General features: G+C 37.9%; 1 protein-coding gene across 6 annotated transcripts in view; it reads right to left on the reverse strand.

Annotated features, from left to right (window-relative positions):
- FBXL4 (F-box and leucine rich repeat protein 4) overlaps positions 1-25,757 on the reverse strand; it is a 63,569-nt gene that overhangs the window by 25,189 nt on the left and 12,623 nt on the right. For 2 of the 6 annotated variants that reach the window (XM_028137644.2, XM_028137437.2), the window contains exons 2-5: positions 20,822-20,929; positions 19,592-20,175; positions 7,579-7,945; positions 2,012-2,256 (exon numbers count right to left, since the gene is read on the reverse strand). In XM_028137644.2, coding sequence (XP_027993445.2) covers positions 2,012-2,256; positions 7,579-7,945; positions 19,592-20,103 — 1,124 coding nt within the window. In that variant the 5' untranslated portion in view covers positions 20,104-20,175; positions 20,822-20,929. Of the gene's footprint in view, positions 1-2,011; positions 2,257-7,578; positions 7,946-18,123; positions 18,281-19,591; positions 20,176-20,821; positions 20,930-25,757 lie in introns of all 6 variants that reach the window. The other 4 variants (XM_008152136.3, XM_054721929.1, XM_054721930.1 and 1 more) reach the window with 4 other exon arrangements.

Genomic DNA, 25,757 nt, shown 5'->3' on the forward strand with positions numbered 1-25,757 from the left:
GATTCCCTCCTTGTTATTTAAACATTTTCTTTTCTTAAAGGGAAAAATGACTATGCTTAAAGGAATGCCATCAAGATTTATGGTTTTACTGGCTGAAAACTACAGTAAAATATGGAAAACTTAAATTTATGTATGTGTACTTTTGTGATTATTCGAACAGCCCCACAGCAACTAACATGGCTGGATTGAAAATGAAACAGAAATTGCTGGTGAGAAAGTAGATTGGGGCTTTAACCTTGTAAAAGAAGATCTTTAGTCATTATGAGTCTAAAATTTTAAAAATAGCATTCCTAAGTTTTCTTCTCACAACTTATGTTTCTGTTCATGCATCAGAATGAGTTACATTCAGAGAGTTTTTAAAAATTGATTTAATATTACCTTTACCTTTCACTCATTATAACATTTTTATAGGCAACATTTTGCCAAAGAAGCTGGAGTTTAGCTATTCACTACCAATGTTTCTTTTAATGTCTATTTAAAATACCGGAAAGGTCCTTATAATGTAAAATAATGCTTACTGACATCAACTGTTCTATCTGCTCTCAGTTTGTCTTGGTTTATAATCCATAGTGTATGCTCTAAATACCCATAGTCATCAGTAGCTTCAATTCTTCTTGATCCTATTAGCAGAAAGAAAAATTTGTGAATGAAGTGTGTGTTTGGGCAAGGGTGAGTAGAAAGGACTAAATAGTGTTCCACTAAATAGTTGTCATTGTCTAGCAACTTAAAAAAATTCACCAAAACCACACTGCTAAAATAAATGCTTTATTTTTCTACTACAGATATTTCCTCCAAATGAAAAAGAATTTCGTGTACAGAGCATGTTATAAAGTCTTTAGAATCTCTGACCCACAATACCAAATATTTTATCGAAGAACCACTTCCCCTGGCTCTATTTCTGGCAGAAAAGACAGGCAGTCAGTACATCCATGGTTTCAACATGTGTTAATAAGCTATTAAATACTTGTGTCAATTTTTCACTTTATTGCATAAACTATCAATGTTAGCATTTTGAACACATTTTTATTATTTCAAACATTATTATTGCATCTGAATATAATGGTATCAAATATTTATTTTATTTTATGGAACTTCATGCTTACTTTTATAATGTAAGTCAAGGGGAAACAAGGCTCAATATATAAATTTCTAATTCATAAACCACTGTTCAAGAATGTGGCCACTAGGGATGTGTGTCGGGAGAACTGAAGTTCATTTTTAACTTCTAAAAACAGGGTAGGAGATTATTCATTAATCAAAAATAATAGGTAGTTTTCCCAAAGTTTCTACTTATTCATTATTTAGCTTAATGAAATGATGGGATTAGATTGTAACACACTCTGAGAATAACCATCATCAAGGTTAAGAGAAAAACACCTGTTTGTACCATAAGAAAAATTACTATGGCATTACTAAATGAATATGCACTTATGCAAGCTTTACCATGTTTAACAGGTGACATTTAATAGCAAAGAAACTAAATGCTTAAATAGAAAGGAGCAGAAACACCTGGGCAGGTCTGCAAGTGTGGTCGCCTCTTTAGCATGCAATTGCATTTTCAACATAATTAGTTTAAATGTGCTTCTAAATTTGGGTGATGTATTGCACATGTAATTAAGATTTAATTAAAAATGTTCTATAATAAATTGTTTTCCATTTCTGACAAATCACATTAGAGAGGTGGATTTTGATTTAGAAATAGTTTTTTAAATGTGTTAATCATCTGTCCTGGAAATATGAGAAAGAATAAAAAAAGGAGCTCTGTTAAAAGTTATTTGGGATTTTAAAAATATGAGGTAAAGGGCATAGTTTCCCTTCCTATATCATGAAGTGTAGCTGAAAAGGTGAAACTCATTCACTTTTATAAGCAGAAGCATTCTGAACAGGATGATGCACAAAATGTATTTCTTTTGTATTTCTGTAAAGTATATGATTTCAAACTTAATTGTGGAAACTACTACATAGTAAGTACAGCCTGCTGGTGAAATAACCTCAACAACTTGGCACTAACCTGCTGAATCCTGCAACAGAGATGAAGCCCCTATTGCCAGTCCAAGATAAGTTAAGCCACTGGACGAGAGTGCAGCGAGCCTGCAGAAACTCCAGGGAGGTGTCGTTGAGTTTTGCCCAGTAAGGCTGCAGATTGAGATGGATGTACTGGAGAGGATCGTAGCAATGCTGGTTCAGCAGTTTGCAAGTCTGTGCTAATCTGCAGAGGTCTGGTAGTGTAAGATGATTCAGAATCAGTTGAATGAGCTACATAAAACAAAGAAACCAGTATCATCAAGACTGAAAAACAGAACAACAGTATCATGTATTTTATAACACTATTTTCACATACTAAAAAGATCAACATTGAACTGAATTATCCAAAACAGAAGAAACCATACCTACTTAAGACTTAATTACATTTCAAAATGTTCAAAGTACACTCAGCTCAAGTCGACTAATTTTTTTATAATGCAAAGATGTATTTTGGTAATCTGTTGAAAAATACAAATTTTCATAGATTCACTATTTACTAAACATCAAACACTGGTGATAGAGAGAAAAGAGTTCCCACTTTCAAAGTTTTCAGAGTCCAGTGGGGACTGGTAAATACAGTGACATGTTTTAATAGCTTTGATAGAGAGAAGCACAGGCTGCCACTAGAGCCTAACACAAGACAGGGGCCTCATCACAAAATGAAAGAGGACTTGTATCAGGAAGGTTCAGCCTTAAAGGGTGAGAGGCAAACTAGGTGAAAAGACAGACAGACAGGTCTTCCTATGACTGGCTTATTTCACTTAGCATAATACTCTCCAAGGGGAAAAGTAACCTAGAGATAATTTAAAGTATATGAGAAGGTGTGTTTAGGTTATATGCAAATACTATGCCATTTTATATAAGGGACTTGAGCATCTGAGAATTTTGGTATGGAGGGGTGGGCTGGAACCAATCCCCAGAGGATACTGAGGGATGACCACATAGATAACAGTTTTCTTTTTATGTGCCACAGTGTTAAACTGGCTTCATTAAAAACAGTGACAACTTTTATTTTTCTTTATGTTATAAAAGAGTTGAAATAACATAGATATATCTGTTTCTTAAATGTTTGAAAGAACTTATGAGCTACCTGAGCTCAGCAACAGTAGGACCTTAAATATTTGTAAAATGAATTAAAAATTTGTTTTTTTAACCACAGTGTTAAAAGTTATTTCAGTATAATTTTAAGCAGTTAGTGCAAAGAGGCATTAAAAGTTAAATATATCCCTGTATCAGAGGATACATAATTTACTTTTTCCAGATGATTTGTAATTTAAATAACTCTCAGCAATTTCTGGCATTGTTCCAAACAAAAGTCACCAATATTAAAAGATGTGTACTATGTGAAAACACTCTATGACAATTAATATTACATTTTAAGCAAATATCAGAATAGAAAAAGAATAATGAAAAGTCACTGGGACTATGACATTGACATGTGACATGTGAAAAAACACTTTTGGATTTTGATTAAATAAAAGATAACAGGTTTCAGGCCTACAAGACAACATCCATTAATCATTACTAATCTAGTATCTAGTGTCTGTCAAAATGTGCTTTTACATTGGAGTGTGCCTGAATAAAGTACCATTTGATACCACAGTGAATGTAGGACATGATGTGTTGGGAACGACTCCCAAAACACAATTTATCTGCCCTCAAACCCACTCTACTCATAATACAATTATTTTCAACTATAAAAACATTAGATCACTTGACATATTTAAGTGTGATTTCCCCCCTTGAAATAATCTGCATTACCTTTAAATAATTTGGGTAACATTTTTTTTAAAGAGTTTCTCTTTTTATTCACCGTGAGATCATTCCCTCTGTACATGGCACATGCTTTCATCATGGCTAATTAATGACCTCGAGGACTACTGCTTCATCTCCGGGTTTCCTCTACATGACTTCGTAGTTTTGATTAAACCCCCTGCATGTTTGGGAAGCTTTCCCTCTTTATTGCTCCTTCCCTTCAGCATATAAACATGCTGAAAGCTCTCCCAACCTACATCACAAATGGAAACTTTCTCTCTCTGCTGCATCCTCTACCATACCACTCACCTGTCTTTTCTCCTTTTAAAAGGTAAGTTAGAAGAGATATACCCATAACTACATATACTCCCTCATGTTGATATGCCCTTTTTTGAGTGTGACACAAAAGGGTGGAGTGTTAGTCAGCATGCCAGTATTAGTCATTAGTCATTATAAGACAATCTTACCCATGTTACAGCCCACAGTTACAGTATATTAACAGAATTATTTTTCTGCTTAAACGTAGAGACTTGGCACGTTTTGTCTCTGCTCCTTCCTCCCTCCTTGAAGCCTTAACCAAATATAGTAAGGTTTTCTCATTCTCACCCTATGGCATGGCTCCACTAAACTGATCATGGTAAAGGATTATCAAAGACCCCTCAACAACCAAAGCCTGTGGGCAGTTTTCTATACTTAGCTTCCTAGCACTTTGTTTTTAAGACCATCTCATATTTGTCCTAAGTGCCTTTTCTGACTTGTCTTCCTCTACGAGATTCTTAGATGTTAGTATCCCAGAATTCTATTCTTGGTCCTTTGTTCACACTTTACAGAGTTTCATTGGTCAATTTTAACTACCACTAGAGGCCCGGTGCACTAAATTCATGCACCAGAGGTGTCCCTCTGACTGGCCTGTGGGATTAGGCCAAAACCGGCTCTCCAACATCCCCTGAGGGGTCCCAAATTGCAAGAGGGCACAGGCCAGGCCGAGGGACTCCACCAGTGCACAACTGGGACCAGGGAGGGACACAGGAGGTTGGCCAGCTGGGGAGGGACCGAGGGAGGGCTATAGGGCGTGTCCGGCCTGTCTCGCTCAGTCCTGATTGGCTGGACCCCAGCAGCAAGCTAACCTACTGGTCGGAGTGTCTGCCCCCTAGTGGTCAGTGCACGTCATAGCGACTGATCGACCAGTCAACTGTCTGCCCCCTAGTGGTCAGTGCACATCATAGTGAGCAGTTGAGCAGCCTTAGCATATTATTAGTGTATTACGCTTTGATTAGTTAAACGGCTGACTGGATGACCAGATACTTAGCATATTAGGCTTTTATTATATAGGATGGTGTCCCTTCCCTCTCTTGAGTAGAATCACTCAAATATAAAATCAGACCTTCCTCCTGAGTTTCAAACTATTGTCCCCAACCCAACAAGCCTGCTTTGATGAATCACAGGCACCTCAAAGTCAGGATGTCCTTCCCACCTTCACCCACTGTTTTGTGACTAATGGCATGTCCACCCACTGAGCCATTTCAACCAGAAACCTTAAGTCCCTCTGATGTTCTGTTTCATCTCCATATTCACTAGTTACCTATGATTTCTACCTTCTACATCTCTGGAGTACTTTTCCCACTCATCTCCTTTCCAAAACTTCCAATACACAAGGCTTCATAATTTCTTGCCCAAATTACTGCAGCAGCTTCCTAACTGGTGTCCCTGATCCCCTTTTGGTCTATTCTTCATTTACCAACAGAGTAATCTAAGACAGAAATCTCATTTTGTTATTCCCCCTTTTTAAATAAATAAAACCTTCAATGTTTCCTACTGACTACAGAAAATGTCCACAATCTTTTTTTATATCATGACACATATGAAACACAAAGTTTACATGATACTGAACTCCTGGGCAATTATATAATAGTGGGCCAAAGCATATGCAAAAGTGTCTACATAGTAAAGATAATTCCTGGAATGTTAGTTAGTATTCTACACTTTCTCTCCCACTCAAAAAAAAAAAAAAAAAAAAAGCCTATGAAGACTACAAAAGAATATAAGAAAGTGAGTGTGAAATTACAAATACAGAAAAGTGAATTATTTATAAAGTTTAAAGTATGAATGACTTCCCCAACTGATGTTGCCGTGTACTGGAATAACAGGGCACTCTGAGGATCCCTGGCTGAAAGGAGAAAATGCAAACCTCTTGGTAAAACCAACAGGGCCCTCTATGAAACCGCAGAGTAGGCTGGACACAGCCAAGGCTAGGATGTCCCAATCACTGTCTTCGGTGGGAATGGTGTCCTGTGGAGTTCTGCAGGGAGGCAGCCCTGAGCCTGCATCCAATTTCATCTCTTATAGCTTCTGCTATCGAATCCTGATCCAGCCCTCCTGAAATGCTGGAGTTCCCAAACAGGTCACACACTTTCACTTCTTACCTCTGTGAATTCTCTTCCTTCTCTCTGAACTTCCTCTCACTTATTCATTTAAATGCTATGTGTCAAGCATTTTGTCAGGTCTGGATAAAATTCAATAAACTGTTTAAAATAGATTTTCTGAATTTAAATTTCTATTTTGTAGTTTTAGGAAATGGGTAAGAATCAAAGAAGTGATTTCGTTTCCTCCAGATGAACTGCTCCCACTGCTGCCAGGACAAATCCTCCTGGGATCCCTGGGGAACAGCACTGTCACTCTCCCATACTCCTCTCCTTCCCCAACTCAACTCTCCCTTCACCTTCCCCTCTCCCTTCCGGTAAGGGCCAGAGGGTCTTGTCCAATCTGAGAAGTTTCCTTCCCATAACACAAAGCTTGACCTAGAAGGCCTCGGTTGGATCCTGGTCCCATGGCTTATGGACTGAATTATCTTGGATCCTTTAATTTGCCTTTATGTAAAAATTTTAGCTACTTCTCAGGAAGTAACTGTAAAATAGCATTTTAACTATAGAATGTTACACAGGCATTATAGTTACTGAGAGGCATTCGAGAGGCTATCTTATTGTTCTACACAAGTTAAGCTACATGTGTCATTACAATGAAACCTGAAATACCCACCAATTTGGGAGATAGTCTGAATTGGTTAAAATCTGAGGTTATAAATTTTTCTTTAAAAAAATTTTTTTATTGTATTATTTTTAACCACACACAGTTCTCAGCCAGCGACCGAAAGCCAGGCCCTACTCCCACCCCCGAGGGTGTGCTACTGGCATTTGATGCCTGGGAGCCAGGGATGTTAAATATACCGCAGAAATGCCCTTACAGAGACACACAGAAAACAAGACATTAGGTAAAGGCACTCTGTACCTGCCCAGATCAAAAATTATAGCTAGTTAGAAGGATATAGAATAGAGTTGGCATAGAAAAATAAATGACACTTGGAGAAACTTTGGACTATTAAATAGATTAAGCATTCCTCTTGCAATCTTATTACTCCTCTTATTTTTAATTGCAAATCATCTTTAACTTAACTGGTATAAAGTTAAGCACATATTGTCCATATTTATATTGTATAATTATGAATTGTAGTGGAATATAATTTATTACTGGTTTATGTAGTTTGCTTATTTTTAATCAGTGATATAACAACATATTTTTAGTAGTTTAACCAAAATTATTAAAGTCAATCCAAAACCAAAGTGGTGAAATTACTCAACATAATTTTGTCTAGTTTTTCCAAAATCAAAATATACAATATCAGGTTATGTATACCTCACCAATACTTCTATTTCTCTAGTATCTAGCAAAATAAATATTAATACCTAAACTTTAAAAAATTATTGTTATTTGCAATATGGCTACTGAATAAATTTGACTTACCTCATAAGGTAGTTTGTCAAAATATCCATTATTTGGCCCTTCCCTGAGGGCAGTGCTGCTAAGCTTTTTGTTAAGATTGTCCATTCCACAATCATTGTTTTCTTCATAGTCATCTTCTTCTAGATCATTCATGTCAATAAGTGAAGTCTTGAGAGAAAGTACTGGCTTGTCCTTCATACCATGCAATACAACTGCATCTAATTCAGTGTAATAATCCAGAAGAGAACTATTTACTTCCAGCCGTATAAGATTTGTGGGAAAATTTATCTGCTTAATACAAGGTTTAAACTGGCGAGCCTGGGAAGCATTCACCTTCGTAGGTCTCTCTGACCAAAGAATCTCCCATCTGCTAAAGAAAGAAACTTCCCTATAATAGAGTTTAGAATGAGATTTACTGTTACCTTAAGGTTATGGTCCCATGCCCAATATGTTACAGTGTGAAGCAAAGACATTAAATAAGGTGAAGAGAATCAAATACAAGTACTGTTTCCAGTACATGAAAAAAAAACTTAAGAACTAAACGCCATAGACCTTATTGCTTAAATATTTTTACTACTTAAGTTACTTTTACAACTCCCTGGAAAGTCTTTTTTGGAGATTTCACATTAAAAACTGGAATAGGTAGTTAGAGGTATAGGAAGAACAACATTCATTTTTCTAGAAAAAGCTAAGTAAGAATAAAGCACACAGGATAAATACAGCTCTCCTGTGTGCAAGTCTTCAACCAACTGTGAAAACTAAACTGGTCATCTTGCCTCACAAAGGTCTTCTTTTCCAGCTTTCCCATTTCTGTTACTAATATCATACAAAATCAAAACTTTCACTATCTTTGATATTTTTATCCACTCATTGTTTTTTTTTAATTTTCATGAAATTGTCTTTTACATATGTCCTTCTTTTAAATTGCCATTACCTGAAATACCCACCAATTTGGAAGGGAGATAGTCTGAATTGTTTATACAATATCCTTCTAACTAGCTATAAATTTTGAGTTGGGGAAAGAGAGGAGTGTGGAGTAACCAGGCACCCTGAGGACCACTGGCTGAAGGGATAAAATGCAAACTTCTTGGTAAAACCCACAGAGCCCTCTATGATACAATATCCTACTAACTAGCTATAATTTTTGGTGTAGGCAGGTACAGAGTGCCTTTACCTAAAGTCTTAATTTTTCTCTTAGTCATACTTGTACCCTCAGTACTTAGCAAGTATCTAACATGTAATGATGAGTAACATTTTCTCCAATTTCTCCCAAATGAACCCCTCCTTTACTGCGAGATTAATCATTACTTTCCAGAAAATAAACTTATTTCCAACTTTGTGTCTTTACTCATGTTGTCTACCCCCAATGAAATACTCAACCTACAGATTATCCTATTTTCAAGGCCCAACTCCTATTCCATCTCTTCATATAAGTCGTCAGGTTTTTTAAAATTTATCTTTATTGTTGAAAGTATTACAGCACATAAGTCTTCTTATAAAACTATTTTCCAAAATTACTTAAAGATTTCTCATAACATATCACCATTAAGTATATACTATTATAATATTTTCATATTTGTCATATGTAACCATTTCTCTAATATTGTTTTCTAATATATCAGAGAAAGTTAGAAATATAGAAAATACTTCAATAAACACCTTTCCTCTATTTCTAATTTACTTTAGGTAGCAGAATTTTTTAACAAAGATTTTATGTCAAAGGCTAACAATATTTTTAAGTTTCTCAATATATACAACAAACTGCTTTCAAGGAAGCATATATCATAGTATATAACAATGACCAATGAAATCATTATTTATGTTTAAAAATAATCTTTACTTTCATAGTGAGACATAGCTTTGTATTACCTAATATATAATTCAGTGATTATTAACACTTAAACTATTTTATACACTTATTAATCATATGAGGATTTTCCCCTTTTCCCATTTATTTAAGGAAATGACCTATTATATCTAAGTAAAAACTGATTATGGAAAGGTGTTTAGGAAACTGAAATAGACGCAGGAATCCTGATGGTCTTCAGGTCATGATGGGAGCAAGAAGGGCAAGTATGGTAATTTCTAACTTTAAAATAAAAGCATAAGACAGAACCTCAATGGGGATTTTAGCAAAGATAACACTAATCATAACAATAGGAACTTTTGCAGTTTCTAGAAACTTTTTAACCCCCCATATTTGCTAATTTTGTTGATTCTTTACTGAAAATTAGTAATAAAACTCATCAAACATAAAGAACCTGTTACTATTTGTATTCAGAGACAATATTTGTATCCAGAGATTGTCCCCACTCTATACCCAGTGTTGGGGGCAGGGGAAGAATTCTAGGGAATAAAGCCGGATGTGGCAGATTTAAAGAGAAAAGGAAAGCAGGCTAGGCATTTTCTTCTTCCTGTGACAAGGTAGGAAAGCAAATTTGGAATGCCTGTCTAAACCTAAGACATGATCCCAAATGTGAACTGCAAAAATCTTGAGGGTTCTTAACAATGCAATTATTTGAACACTCCAATGTAAATCTCCGTGGTTAAACAGAGCTAGCCATATAGGTACAAGGGAACAGAAGTATTAAACATTTAAAACCATGTTGGTGGGAGAATGTATTCCTATTTCTGGACAGTATATTTCCAAGAATCGTGAGGTAAATGGTGGAATGCATGAGAAAATTCAAACTTTGGTTTTACTCATCTTTTTCTTGCTACTGTAAAATGATATCAGATGATGCTGGAGGAACAACTCATGTCCAAGAAATAAGGACCACTGAGGAATCTGAAATAATTGCCTGTACTGGTTCACAGTACATGTGGACTAAACCAGCCTAGTTTTTAGCTTCAGTGAGTTTTTATGAGGCTTAATAGAAACACTGAAAATTTAATACAGAAATCACCTCTGCCAGGTCCTTTGCAATAAATACATGAGCATGTTCTTCATGTATAGCTTGATTTGCAGTATAATGTAAATTACATTATAAAATCACAAATATAAGCTTAAAGAAAAGCAGTGATTAGAACAGAAATATGCTATTTTAATAATGTATTAAAATAGTCATGGGGATATAAAATACAACATAGGGAATATAGTCAATAATATTGTAATAACTATGTATGGTGCCATGTGATATTAGAAATATGGGGGAAACACTTTGTAAAGTATATGATCATCTAACCTCTATGCTGTACACCTGAAACTAATACAAAATAATATTAAATGTAAAATGTAACTGAAAAATAAAATTTAAATTAAAAAAATAGCCCAGACTGGCATGGCTCAGTGGTTAGAGCCTTGGCCTGCACACAGAAGAATGGAGTGTTAGATTCCTGGTCAAGGGCATGTGCTTGGGTTGCAGGTTCGATCCCCCCACCTCCCTCCACCCCCCATAGGGGTCAGGGCACGTGCAGGAGGCAACCAATCGATGTGTGTCTCTCACATCAATGTTTCTCTTTCCCTTCGCTCTCTTCCTCTTTCCCCCCTCCTTTACACTCTCTCTGAAAATCAATGAAAAAATATCTTTGGGTGAGGATTAACTAATAATAATAACGTACTAGTCCTCTCTATCTACCTTGTAGAATAGACAATGTGAAAATGATGCTTTACTTTTATTTTTTAACATTTAAAAATAATTTTTAAAATTTTTATTTTTCAATTATAGTTTATTTTCAATATTGTTTTATATTGAACCAAATTAACTGCAGCTCCAGTCAGACTGCTCCAAAACCGCCCAAGCAAAGGAGGAGAAAACTAGCCCTTGCTGTAGCTCCTGCTGGGGGACACACAGTACACAAGGGTACACCAAGAGTGTCCACCTCAAGTAACTGGGAGGCTGACCCGTTGAACCAATAGGACACCTAGTACACAAAACTACCCTACCAACTTAGGGAAGCAGAGAATATGAGAAGGCAAGGAAACAGATCACAAACCAAAGAAATGGAGGAGAACAAGCGACTGGACATAGAGTTCAAAACCACGGTTATAAGGTTTTTCAAGAATTTCATGGAAAAGGCCGATAAATTCAATGAGGACCAACTAGAAATTAAACATACACTGACTGAGATAAAAAATATTATACAGAGACCCAAAAGCAGACTAGAGGATTGCAAGAATCAACTCAAAGATTTGGAATACAAAGAGGCCAAGGACACTCCTCCAGAGAAGCATGAAGAGAAGAGAATTCAGAAAGTTGAAGATAGTGTAAGAAGCCTCTGGGACAACTTCAAGCGAACCAACATCAGAATTATGGGGGTACCAGAAGAAGAGAGAGAGCAAGATGCTGAAAACCTATTTGAAGAAATAATGACTGAAAACTTCCCCCACCTGATGAAAGAAATATACTTACAAGTCCAGGAAGCGCACAGAACCCCAAACAAAAGGAATCCAAAGAGGACCACACCAAGACACATCATAATTAAAATGCCAAGAGCAAAAGACAAAGAGAGAATCTTACAAGCAGCAAGAGAAAAACAGTTAGTTACCTACAAGGGAGCTCCCATACGATTATCAGCTAATTTCTCAACAGAAACCATGCAGGCCAGACGGGAGTGGCAAGAAATATTCAAAGTGATGAATAGCAGGAACCTACAACCAAGACTACTCTACCCAGCAAAGTTATCATTCAGAATTAAAGGGCAGATAAAGAGCTTCACAGATAAGAAAAAGCTAAAGGAGTTCATCACCACCAAACCAGCATTATATGAAATGCTGAAAGGTATTCTTTAAAAAGAGGAAAAAGAAGAAGAAAGATAAAAATTATGAACAACAAATACATATCTATCAACAAGTGAATCTAAAAGTCAAGTGAATTAAAAATCTGAGGAACAGAATAAACTGGTGAACTTAATAGAATCAGGCATAGAATGGGAGTGGATTGATAATTCTCAGGGGGAAAGGGGTGTCTGTGTGGGGAGTATGGGAAGAGACTGGACAAAAATCATACACCTATGGATAAGGACAGCGGGGGGGGAGGTAAGGGGAGAGGGGGAGTAGGAACTGGGTGGTGGGGAGATATGTGGGGAAAAAGGAGAAACAATTGTAATCTGAACAATAAAGATTCATTAAAAAAAAAAAAAGAACTTAAAGTCAATCTGAAAAAAAAAATTGTTTTATATTAGTTTCAGGTGCACAGCAAAGTAGTTAGATAATCCTATATTTTACACAGTGTTCCCCCTGATATTTCTAGTACCCACTGGCACCATACATAGTTATCACAATATTACTGACTATATTGACTATTTTATGTCAAAGACTAAGAACATTTTTAGGTCTCTCAATAAAGACAACAAACTGCTTTCAAAGAAGCATATGCCAATCGTATATAACAATGATCAATGAAATCATTATTTATATTTAAAAATAATCTCTAATTTCATAGTGAGCCATATACTGTATGGAAGAAAAAAGTGAAGGGATATAAGAAGTACAAATTGGTAGTTACAAATTGGTAGTTACAAAATAGTCACAGGGATGTAAAGATGATGCTTTAAATAGACTTCCTTAACATGTCTAGTATATCAGGGTTAATGTTATTTTAGCACCATTCTTGCTTCTGACTTCTATGTAGCATGAACATTATATACAGGGTGAGGCAAACATAGGTTTACAGTTGTGAGTATGCAAAACAGAGTTTATTCTTGTATTATTATTATTATTATTGGATTATTTTCCATATGAACTCTAAACCCACTTTTGCCCCACCCTGTATTTAGTTATACACATATCATAAATTGTAAATATGGTAGCATACTTAAAGTAGAACAATATATCCTATCAGTTTTTAGAAATATTTAAAATTGTACCTAAACATAAAAAAACTTTCAAGTATCATTAGTTTATTTATACATTTTTTGAACTTTCTTGATAACCTACAAAGTAAAGAAAAATGATTTAAAAGATGGAAAAATTATTTTATAGGTTTGTGGCCATTTGATTAAATTAACATTAACTATGAGACAAAATAGAAATTGATTTGGGAATACCTGAATTAAAGTGAACTTTTGTTTAAAATTCCTGATAGAACTAGAATACATTATTTCAAAGTTAGAAAGAGAAAGGTATCTATTTTATCAAACAAGAATATAACAATACTTTTTTATTCCAGAAAACTCAAGTCAGAATCTTGAAGAGTAGTGAGAACAAGCAAGCAAATGTAAACAAATGTACATATGCATACACAGATACATACATACACTTTTCTACGAGAAAGTACCAACGTTTTTAATAAGTGTTGATGTGATTAAACTGCTTTAAGTCATGACCTTTGTAGTCTGTATATTTACATGCTTACTATATATGCTCACACAATATATTTATCTACTGGACAAACCTGCCAAACTCCAACGTTCTATGTAAGTATTTTAAATCTAATCTAATAAAGAGGGAATATGCAAACTGACCGTCATGCCGCAACAAAGATGGCGGCGCCCACAGCCAGGGTGGGGTGGGGGGTGGGAGTTTCCGTAACACAAGATGGCTGCACCCACAGCAGAGGCCGAGTTCCTGTAACCAGCCTTAAGGAGCAATCAACAGGGACCTGAGGCTACGTGGCGCTGGGCCAGGGCAGGGGATCTGAGGCTGCATCCCCTGCCCAGTGGGGCTTGACAGGGGACCTCAGGCCGCACCCCCCGCCCTGGCACCGGGCCAGGGCTTGACAGGGGACCTCAGGCCGTGCCACCCACACAGCGGGGCTTCATGGGGGACCTCAAGGTGCGCCCCCCACCCTGGTGCTGGGCCGGGGGACCTCAGGCCGCGTCCCCCGCCCGGCGGGGCTTGACAGGGAACCTCAAGGCATGCCCCCTGCCCCGGCCTGAGCCGGGGGACCTCAGGCCATGCCCTCCGCCCTGGTGCTGGGCTGGGAGACCTGAGGCCACATCCCCCGCCATGGTTACTGGGCTGGGGAACCTGAGGGTGCACTGGGGAACCTGAGGCTGCGCCCCCCACTTGGCATGTGCTGGGGGCCCTGAGGCTGTGCCCCCCGCCCAGCCAGCGCCAGGCCAGGGGACCTGAGGCTGCGCCCCCCGCCCGGCAGGGCTTGACGGGGGTGGGGCCAGCCAGGTCAGGTCTCGCGCGATTTCGAGGCATGCATGGGTGAGCAGGGACTTGATTCTGGGTCCCGCGGTGCACCCCAGACTTTGACAGGAGGAAGATTTTCATATACATTTTACTAATTTTCTTTCATCTCTGACATTTCTATTACAGAGAAAGGGCAAATAGCAATATTAAAATATTTCCTCTAATTAATTCCCTTTTAATGTGCACGAATTTCGTGCACCGGGCCACTAGTCTATAATAACACACATGCAGAACTCAGCTTGGAATCCCTTTCAGGCTCTGCTTCAATCTGCATTCGGAGCACTTAATTCTGGGATGATAACCAACAGCACTCTCTTCACCAGCACACCTATTTCTCCTTCTGTTGGTTGCACTAAATACCTACTATGTGTCCAGTGGTTGGAAATTAAGAAACAAGCCACTCTGTGTGACTCCTGACCTGTTGTGACCCCACTGAGAAAGTCTCTCTAGGGTTCACTGGAAGCAGCAGGTAGATAAGAGAGGAAGAGAGATGTTGATTAATAGAAACACATGAAAGCAAGTTTCCTATGTATTCAGGTTGGAAGCCCAGCATATAAATGCAAAAAGCTTCCATATAACCAAACGTTCTCCTGATTAGTAAGCATATCTAGTCACCAGCAAAAAGAAAGTTCTCTTGCCAAGGCTCTTCTATTTCACCAGGCGCAAGTGAAAGCAACAGGAAAGGACAGGAACACAACAAGGAAAAAGGAATAGTGCTCTGATGGGTGTACCTACTCACTCCTTGCCTCCCAGCCCATCTCTAATTGGAACTAACAAACTGGCAGCTGCTTTAAAAAGAATCAACCAGTAAGGGGTCTGGTCAACTCTGACTTAAATGGCAAGATCATGCTTGTTGGCCCACAAAGTCAATGAGATTATCCCATTACCAATTCATGAAATCGTTGCTTCATTAAGCAACTCCTTTTGGCAGTACATTCTCTGCACAACAGCCACTTTCTTTCTCCTTGCTTTCTTAACTTCACTATTATGTGGTTAAAATGCTTTTAATACTAAAAAACAAAAAACACCCAGAAGAGATCCATACCACTAAATTTTATCCCCAAATAACTTTATTCCCATCAGTTTTTTACTGACCTCAATTAGTCATTTTATTCCTCTGTATCTTTCTTCCAGTGTGTAATCCTGCGCTAGCCTATTTTCTGCCTCTTACACCAGAGCCCATGAAGATCTTATCCTCAGGATCAGGACACTCTATACTACCTTATTTTCTTTCCCCTTAATAGGGCGCTAGGCAAGAAGTCAGAAGACTCTGAGACCTTATAGACTCTAACTTTTCTACTTTACTCTTTGAACAAGGAAATGCAACTGGACGAAATGGGGAACGGCTGCTTTTAAATTCTTAATGTCCTGGGACTACAAGTCCATTTTCTGCAAACAAACTCCTGAGCTACTCCAATTCACACTCTCAGTTACTACCTCCTAAGGTTGGCATAAAACCAGGTGCTCAATTAATAATAGGCAGTATAGTCCAGCAATTCCCAAACAATAGTGTGTGATGGAGATTTCCATGGCTAAATGTAAAAAATAAAGATTTTATATATATACATATATATATATATATATATATATGCACATATATACATGTAAAATTGCCAACTGTTCTTTTTTCAAGATTCTGATTGTGCTAATTTCTCAGTATAAACTGAGGTTTTACTATGAGATGATGGTGATAATAAATGATGTTGGTATTTCATTGTTTGCCTTTTTAATACATGTTTATTTAGCTAAGTAAATAATCTGACAACCCTGTATCAGTTCTCTAATTTTTATTATCATTACTATTAGGTTCACTCTCGTAGCTGACTTTTCCTACCTGTGCTCTGCTTGCTTCAACTAAGGGCTTCCACCTCCAGCCTTCAGAGAACTGACTGGGGGAGGCTCTTCAGCCAGGGTGTGGTCTGTGCCTGAAAGATTTCCATTCCCATAGCCTATAGCTGACGACAGACAGGTGCAGCAATGTGAGAGCCCATCTCTCTAGAAACTTTGCCTCCAGGCTGACTGGGACTGCACACATGAAATTGCATCCTTGCTTGACTTCTTCCCTTCCCCAAAGCGTTTTTCCCACTCCCATACTGGTCTCTCCAAGAGGATTTCCATAACAAATCACTTGCATAGGAATAGTCTTCTCAAGGTCTGCTTCTGGGAAACTGGACCCAAGCACTCTATGACATCCCAAAGTCTGGAAGTCACGACTCTAGAGCTTAAGAACGGCACTTCCATGCTTGTGGCCCTTCAATAGTTCATTTCCTACACTCTGGGACTCTCACTTCTTCAAACCCCAAGAGCTCAGTTCATGATTTCACCTTTGCATGTGCTCTTCTCTCTCATCCAAACTAAAGCCTCCTCGATCCTCAGTCTCAAAGTCACCTTTCCCATCCAAACTAAAGCCTCCTCGATCCTCAGTCTCAAAGTCATTTCCGCGGTGAAAACTTCCCTGAGCCCAATGAATGAGGCTCTTCCACCAACACATGTTCTCTATAATCTCAGGGTCCTCTTCCATGCTGGCCTGTAAACTCAAAAAAACACAAGCCATATTTGTCTGGCTCTCTGTTTTGTTCTCAGACTGAACTGGCAGAGCAAACAATGTTTCTGACTGTCCAAAAAAAATTCAACAAAATGAGAACAGTTACCGAATCCACGCAGAAGATTGTGAAGTGTTTTTGCCCCTGTATATTTTTTCTTTTCTTTTCCTTTTTTTTCTATTTCCTAACAAGCTTTTTAAACAATGAAACATCTATTGATTTCATAATCAGGAAAATTAAAAAGAACCGTTTCTATTCTGCAATAATAAATGTTGGTTAGATTCTTTCTCTCCTAAAATGTAATGGTATTTTCTGTAGAATAAAGCTAAAAATGAGTTAAGTACATTAGATATCACTGTAAATAAAGCTGTCACTTTAGTCACTATCACACATTAGAGCTCTCACCTAAGAACCAAGAGCATATAGATTAGAGGAAAGACATTACATGTTTCATAGATTTTTATCTCTAAATTTGGTTAGCATTTTAAGAAAAAGGTGGATAACTTTGTAGGAACAAGGCAAAGAATGACAGAGTCCAAAAAAACAATTCTTATATAAGAAAGGATTCTGCCCAAAGTAATTTTATTTCCTCTTAGAAAAAAACACACACCTGTATATTAAAAGATGCTGTTTTTTTGTGTTTAAAATAATTTGACTCAGACTGTCGAATCTCAGAGGAAAAGCAGGGGTGGGTGGGTATGTGGGAAGAGATCAACCAAAGGACTTGTATGCTTATATGTTTAACCCATGGACACAGACAACAGTGTGGTGAAGGTCTAGGGTGGGGGGTGAGGGTAAACTAGAAGGGGTCAATGGGGAAAAAAAGGGGACATGTGTAATACTTTCAATAACAAAGATTTTTTTTAAATAATTTGATTCATTAATAATATCGTTCACAATGAATTATCAAGGCAGTTCTGAAAAGAACAATAAAGATCATACCAGCAGTCTCCAGTTGAGTTGAGCTGTGCTCTGCATTTGTTTCCTGGGTGGCTGGGAGTTGTTCCTCGGAGTTGAGGGGACAGGGAAGTCAAAGAAGCAGTATGTCAGGTGGCAGTTGATCCCTGCCCCTACTGCTTCTCCACTGGCACCTGGGGTCCTACAATTTAACAGGTGCCAACAAACTGCTCTGGGGCTAGAATAAACTCAAGGGCAGGGATTTTGCCTATTTGGTTCTTTGTTGTACCCTTAATAACTAGCATAATGCTTAATACATGGTAGACACACAAATATTTAATGAATAAATTAATAAAGTGATATAAAGATCTAAAAAGTGATAATATCAACAAGTAATAGAAAAATGGGCAAATAATATAATCGGATAGCTCAAGGAAAAGGAAATATCAACGATTCTTAAACATAAGAAGATATTCAATCTCAGATAATAATTTTAACTTAAAATTAACATGAGACTTTTTTACTTACCAAATTGACAAAAATATTAAAATGTATTAACACACTCTGTAGGTGGGGCTTTGGCAAAACATGTATGCACATAAATTGCTACTGGACATATAAATAGGTAGAGCCTCTTTGGAGGTAGAGTTGACCCTATATATTAAAATTACAAATGCAGAGAAACTTGGCCCAGCAACCCTGGGAATTTATCACACATGTGCACACATGTGAAGTGACTCATGACAAGGTTATATACTGTCTTGAAGTTTATAACAGCAAAAGTATGGAAACAACTGAGCACTCATCAATAGGAGAGTAGTTAACAAGGTGGGGTACACATACCTTGTGCATTACTTGCAACTGTAGAAAAGAATGAGTAAGCACTCTTTGCACTTCTATGAAAAGACCCAATATGTACTACTAAATGAAACAAGGTACAAAACAATATGAACAGTGTGCTTGTTTTTGTGTATAAAGAGAATACGACTATATTTGTATTTGCTTGTATTTATATAAATAAACTCTGGAAAAAGGCAAAGGAAGTGGATAAAAGTGGAATTTCTTGTATTTTTTCAGGGAGGGAGAGATGAGTCCCAGGCTCATGGAGAACAGGGTACTTTTTAAAATTATGCACTTTTTAGATTAATGAAACATGTGAATATACTAGTCAAATAATTATATATTAAAAAACCAGCAGGTTGAACTACAAAAACAAGAGAAAGAGAAATAAAGAGGCACTGCTATGCAAATTAATTATGTAAATAGTAAATTCTGTGACACACAAATTTCACAATCTCTGAATATTATGATGTGAGGTGTTAAGGGTATGAAGAATGTATTAAATCTTCATATATGTGATCTTTCTTTTCCCCTCAGAAAACTAAGGAACATTTTTAAAATCAAATCTGTTTAAATTACATAAGAGAATGCTTCCAATAAAACAAACCCTGCAACATTAAAACAACCAACACCTTTCAGCCATATGACATGATCATTACAAAATGAGTCCTACCTTACTTCAGCCGGTGGACTTGGGGAATAGGGATTCGCAGAGCAAGCTAGGATTCTAATGACCGCTCCAGGATGATAGGTTTCCAGAACATGAACAGCTGTAGGATACACCTGTTGTTCAAAAGTAAGTTCCACATAGTCTTGGCTCTGAAAATTAGGCGGCGTCTTCTTGAATGGCAAGGAAGCACTGGGACACTGATCCCACCATGTTCCATAAGTTCGAAACACAGCTGTCTGAGTGAAGTCACCAGAACTTGGGAATACATTTGGGACACCTGCCAAATTCCGCATGGTATAGGACATACTATTCTCACTTCCATAATGGGAACTGAAATCCACCACTTCTTTGGCATACTGGACCACCTCTGCATTCAGAGGGGAAGTCCGGCTGTTTGATTCTATGGCTCTATGGCTGTTCATCATTTCTCCCCTCGCAGCTGTCCTGGCTCGGCGCCGCAGGCATAGATAATAAAACATGGTCAGAACTGTTAACATGGGGAAGACTGGTGGCATGCAGATGTGAATTATGAAGCTTCAAAAGGTCAGGTATCTTCCATAAGATGCATAAACTCTCTGAAGGATGTTCTAAAAAAATTGAATGGCTTGATAAAGTAAAATAATTTAAATAAGCAGAAAAATGCATAAAAAATGAGGTAATAAGCAGGCTTTTTACCCAATGTAATTTCCAAGAATGAAACTGAAAAAAAATTCACTGTAAATGTGAATCTCTAGTATAATCTACCTAATGTATTTTTAAGAAATCTAAATATTGAAATGGATACAATTTTATGCTATATGAGAAGCAAAACTAATATTATAAAACAATGGAAGATGTATCACCTCAAAACTCCCATTTTATACAAAATTATAACTATCCTTCAAGAAATACTAGTTTAAACTTTAAAAATTAAAATTATTTAAAGTATATGGTAAACCACTAAAATATTGCTGTAAATCCAAAAAATCTTAGACATTTTTAATTTCACTTTTTAACAAGTGATTCCCTATTGTTAATTATTATTCATGCCAAAACATGCGGAGTACAGATCTCACATTATGGGAATATAGTTTTCTGGAGCTGACAGTTAATCCAGACCAACTAAATTAACTGCCTTACACATCACAGATCACCAGACAGTGTTTAATTTATAGCTCTTAGCATTATTTGTTAGGGCGGTCTACGGCTGGCTGGCATCTGGTTTGTTGCCAGCCACTCTTAGAAATCACTCACCCCCAGATAGAAAGGTCACAGGATATGCAAAAGTTGGCACTCATCCATGCAGCCTGAAAATGGCATGTTGACTTCAGGTACAAATGTTGACATGTGACATTCTTTTACCTGTAAGATAAGAATTTAAAAATATATTTCAATTTTCAACTTAGGAAGTCAACTATCCCAAAAGATTTATCATTGATAAACAGCTACTTGTTAGACAGAACTTTCAAACTGAATAGGTCACACTTTTCTGAATTTGTGGACTATTATGAATAACTAATATATCTTGTTAATTTTATGAAAGAATGTATAAAAATATAATAATGAATCCTTTCTAAATAGAGATTGTAAACCCAGAGCTTATGAGTCAAACTATGCCAACAGACATTTTATTGGGACCAGATAGTGTTTTTTAAAATTTGACTAGTTTGCAATTTTTAACAATCAAGAGGACCCCAGTTAGAAGAGGTCTGAGCTCTCTGCATATCTGCCATTATTCCTGGCCAGCTCTACCAGCTCACAGCCCAGGCCTGACCCTGCCCACATTGAGTAGTTAACCTCTTATCTACACAAACAAGGAAATCAAACATGCTTATTTTTGTACCTGTAAAGTCTGGAGCTTAACTTCTCCTAAGTAAAAGAAGAGGAATGTACTAATGTCTCTTTAGTAGAGCAATGTGCTAGCCTTTTAAAACTTTAGCTCTAAGATTATAAAACATTATAATTTATAAAACACACTAGGGGCCCGGTGCATGAAATTCGTGCACTGGGGAGGGGTCCCTAAGCCCAGCCTGCCCTCTGTCACATACTGGGAGCCATCAGGGGATGTCCTATGGATGGCTTAAGCCCACTCCCCATTGGGAGCGGACCCAAGCCACAGTCTGGCTTCCCTTTGCTTGAGGCGACTGGGCTAATCAGGGGAAGGCGCCCGCCCATCACCCCTCTGCTGCAGCCACTGCCAGTCACCGCATCCGCCCAAGTATTTTCATCAACACAGACCCGTCCCTTCACCATGAAAAAATGACAACTTTCTTTAAGCATTTTCAAGATGTGTCTTTCATAGAATATGACATTTCTTCATTTTTCTTTTTATCCTCACCTGAGGATATGTTTCCATTGATTTTTTTCCCTTCCCTCTGATCCCAAGCTCAGCCCCTTCCCAAGCCAAAAGCCTCCTCCCCAAGTTTAGGCTTGGGAAGGGGTCCCCCCCCCACCTCCGATCTCAGGCTCTGCCCCTTCTTAAGCCTAAAGCCTCCACCCCAGGCTTTAGGCTTGGGAAGGGGTTCCCCCCAGCACCTCCCCCCAGAACCTCCAATCACAGGCTCAGCCCCTACCCAAGCCTAAAGCCTCCGCCCCAGGTTTAGGCTTGGGAAGGGGCTCCCCTCAGCACTTCCCCAAGCCTAAAGCCTCCGCCCCAGGGTTTATGCTTGGGAAGGGGTCCCTCCCCACCCCCCGCAACTCCGATAATAGGCTTGGCCCCTTCCTAAGCCTAAAGCCTCCATCCCAGGTTTAGGCCTGGGAAGGGGTTCCCCCCAGCACTTCCCCAAGCCTAAAGCCTCCGCCCCAGGGTTTATGCTTGGGAAGGGGTCCCGCCCCCCTTCCCCCCGCACCGCCGATCACAGGCTTGGCCCCTTCCCAAGCCTAAAGCCTCCGCCCCAGGTTTAGGCTTAGGAAGGGGTTTCCCACCCGCACCTCTGATCGCAGGCTTGGCCCCTTTCCAAGCCTAAAGCCTCCTCCCCAGGTTTAGGCTTGGGAAGGGGTTGTCTACCCTCCCCCCCCCCGGAACCTCCGATCACAGGCTCGGCCCCTTCCCAAGCCTAAAGCCTCTGCCTGATGGCCGGCTGGGAGTGACCTGGGTGCCAAGGAGGTTCCCTGGACCCAGGTATGTATGCAAATTAACCGCCAACTTGGTTGGGTTAATTTGCATACTTACCCTGATTGGCTGGTGGGTGTGGTGAAGGTGCAGTCAATTTGCATATTACTCTTTTATTAGGTAGGATAAGTAGGCTTATTTTCTGCTATCTGCTGGTACCATCTTTGTATCAGATGTATAACCTAGTTCCACAAGGGTCTACATAGAACTAAATTTCTTGAAGGAGGGAATCTAGCCAAAGATCTTCAGTTCTCAAGTACTCAGCACATAGTAAAAACAAAGTATCTGACTTGTTGACAGAAAAGGTAATAAGCACACAAAGAATTTATGTCTAAAATAATTTAAAATTACCTAACAGCATCCTTCTATTTCTCAATCCCAGCCAGACCCAAACCCAGTGAAATGCTTGACAAAAGGTAACAAGTAAAACAGTAAATAAATAGCTGAGCTTGAAAAAAGTGAGGAAAATCCACAGTTGTGAGAAACAGAGGAAATCAAAGACAGAGAGCAGGAGCTGAAGCTAATATGACTCATGGAACCAGTTATAGGCCTTAGTGTTTATAAGGTGCCACAGGTGCCATTTGGAAAGCCAAAACTCAGCAAAGATCACCCTATCCATGAAACCAGGAATATGAAAACTTAGCTCACTGGCCAGGAATCCCAAGATGTGATATCAACCTAGGCAATGGGGGAAAGTCACCAGAGTAAAATCAGACCCTTATTAGGCATGTACTATGCACACAGTGTGAAACTAAGTTCATACTTCCTTCATGGTATAGAGTCCCTACTCCATCCCCAAGTCAAAAACTTTAAAAAGAAGTTGTCCTGACCTGGTAATACTTCAGGGCCTGTTAGGGGCAGATGGGAACCATCTTTGCAGGGATGCTTCCACAACACAGGACAGAGGTTAAACCCTTTCTAAAGATTTACAGTGCTGAAGAACAGGTCATGTTATAAATGTGTGTGTGTGTGTGGGGGGGGGAATAATTACATAGTAGATCACTTGCTTATGCAAACATCTCACCTACCACAAGTATAAATCTGTCAAGTAAAAATATTTTTTACAACTGCACAAATATCAAATCTTTTACACCAAAATGTGAAATGACACAGCTCTTTCTTTTACCATGTATATTTTATTTTAAAGTAAGTCCCCAGATAAATTAAGAGGAATAATTTTCCAAAGAAGTTACTTAGTCACTCTCTTTCTTAAAGGAAAAAAAGTAATGAAATAAATTTAAATTACAAAAATGAAATTTAGGAAATAAACAACAATGTATAAGTATCCAACTCAATTGACTGGTCAGCTAATTTGGGAGACTAGATGCTTTATTCCTAGAAATCTTCCAGAGAAGGAAATACCATTTGCCAAGGTGAAGGGGGATGCATTTGACTGTATAATCTTTGGACATCAGTGCTCACTCCACAGCCTATAAATTGCTCACCCAAGCTCTTTTCACTCTCTTTATAAAACAGCATTTATCAGAAAGCAAAAGTTCTATAAAACCAAAGAAACATCTGCAAATTAGATATCATTCATGTGAATGTTCATATTCTTGATGAAAAGATTGAAACAAATTGTTAAAGTCATCAAATTCTATTTGACATACAAACCACAAACTTTACAACTGTTTCCCAGCTAGCTTTTACCACTATAGAGATGGGATACTAGCAAAAGCAGCAAGTGTCATATGTGCAATGTCATTTTTAGGCTGTTAAATAAAATTTCACATTGAGGCAACATATATAAAAGTGAGTTACAAACTATAAATATATGTATTACATGTTCAAATATCTTTAGTGTACAAGGGAAATGTAAATGGATGCTTTATTTTTTCCAACAATAAATAATCTTTAGAGTTTTTTGTGAGATAAAGCTAAAAATACCAAAAATAAAAAATAAAAAAGCAAACAGCAACACTATTCAAAAAAATAAAATTAAAAATCTGTTTTTGAAAATAAACTAGGTATAGAAAAAAATGTGCAAACCCATTGTTACTAACATCTTTCACTGATTCTAAACTCCTTTCTATAACTAAGATCACACATAAAAGTGTTCTGGTGGTGGAGAAGAACATATGGAAGAGAGAGGATAACTCATTCTACTTTTCCCTGGGAAATGAAGCTGAAAAGGGGGAACAGAGTCATAGTCTCGGGACACATGTGGACAGCAGCGACCAATGCAGAAGTCCAAACTGTCCATGTACTGTTTGGACCTTTGCCAAGGAGTGGAGGTGATTTGTGATAACCAATGTATATCCTAATGGGCAATAAACCAATGCACAAGATATAATAACTCTATTTTGTTAAGAGAATGGGATTTAAAAACAAAATTATTTTTTCCACCTGGTGCAAATATGTAAATATTAGTCTGGTACATTAAATTTTTCCAAAAGGACGCTTATAAAATATATATCTTTGGGAGACATTTTCTTTTTAGTTCATTCAAAATGCTTCTCTAAAGACTCTTGCAACATATAAAAATATCATTTTCCATTTAACAAAAAGTCTGAATTAAAAATAGAGTGACCTTTATTACTTGTTTAATCCAATCATTTATCTGCAATGATTATGAAGTGAGAATTTCTCGGCAACACAATGAACTTTTATACTCACATAATCAAGGAATACAAAACAAAAGCCATTTAACTTGTATCCTGAGACCCTCATACTCCTTGGGAAACAACTTGCTTTATAGGACATGATTTTATTATAATGCTTTATTTTCAACTACGTCTTTCATATTATAAACTGCTTACCAAAGTTAAATAATACCATTACAGAAAGAGCAGTAACAGTGGGAAAGAGAAATTAAGCAGTACAGACAAGGGAGAACATATGTTTACCACGGAGATTTGAAGTGAGATGGGGAGTCGATGAGGCGGAGAGAAACAGGATGGCAGGAACTGCAGAGAAGACGGCTTGTGCTTCAGTAGAGGAAAAGGGAGGAAGAAAAAGGACTTTTCATGAAATAAGCAAAAGGAGGCAATGGGAATGAACTTGAGCCAGGACCACACAAAGGCTAGGTTCATAGTGTGATAAAGGAACCTGGAAAACAAGTTGAAAACTCAAGAGGAT

This window comes from Eptesicus fuscus, chromosome 10 (genome assembly GCF_027574615.1).
Source record: "Eptesicus fuscus isolate TK198812 chromosome 10, DD_ASM_mEF_20220401, whole genome shotgun sequence".
Lineage (NCBI taxonomy): Eukaryota > Metazoa > Chordata > Mammalia > Chiroptera > Vespertilionidae > Eptesicus > Eptesicus fuscus.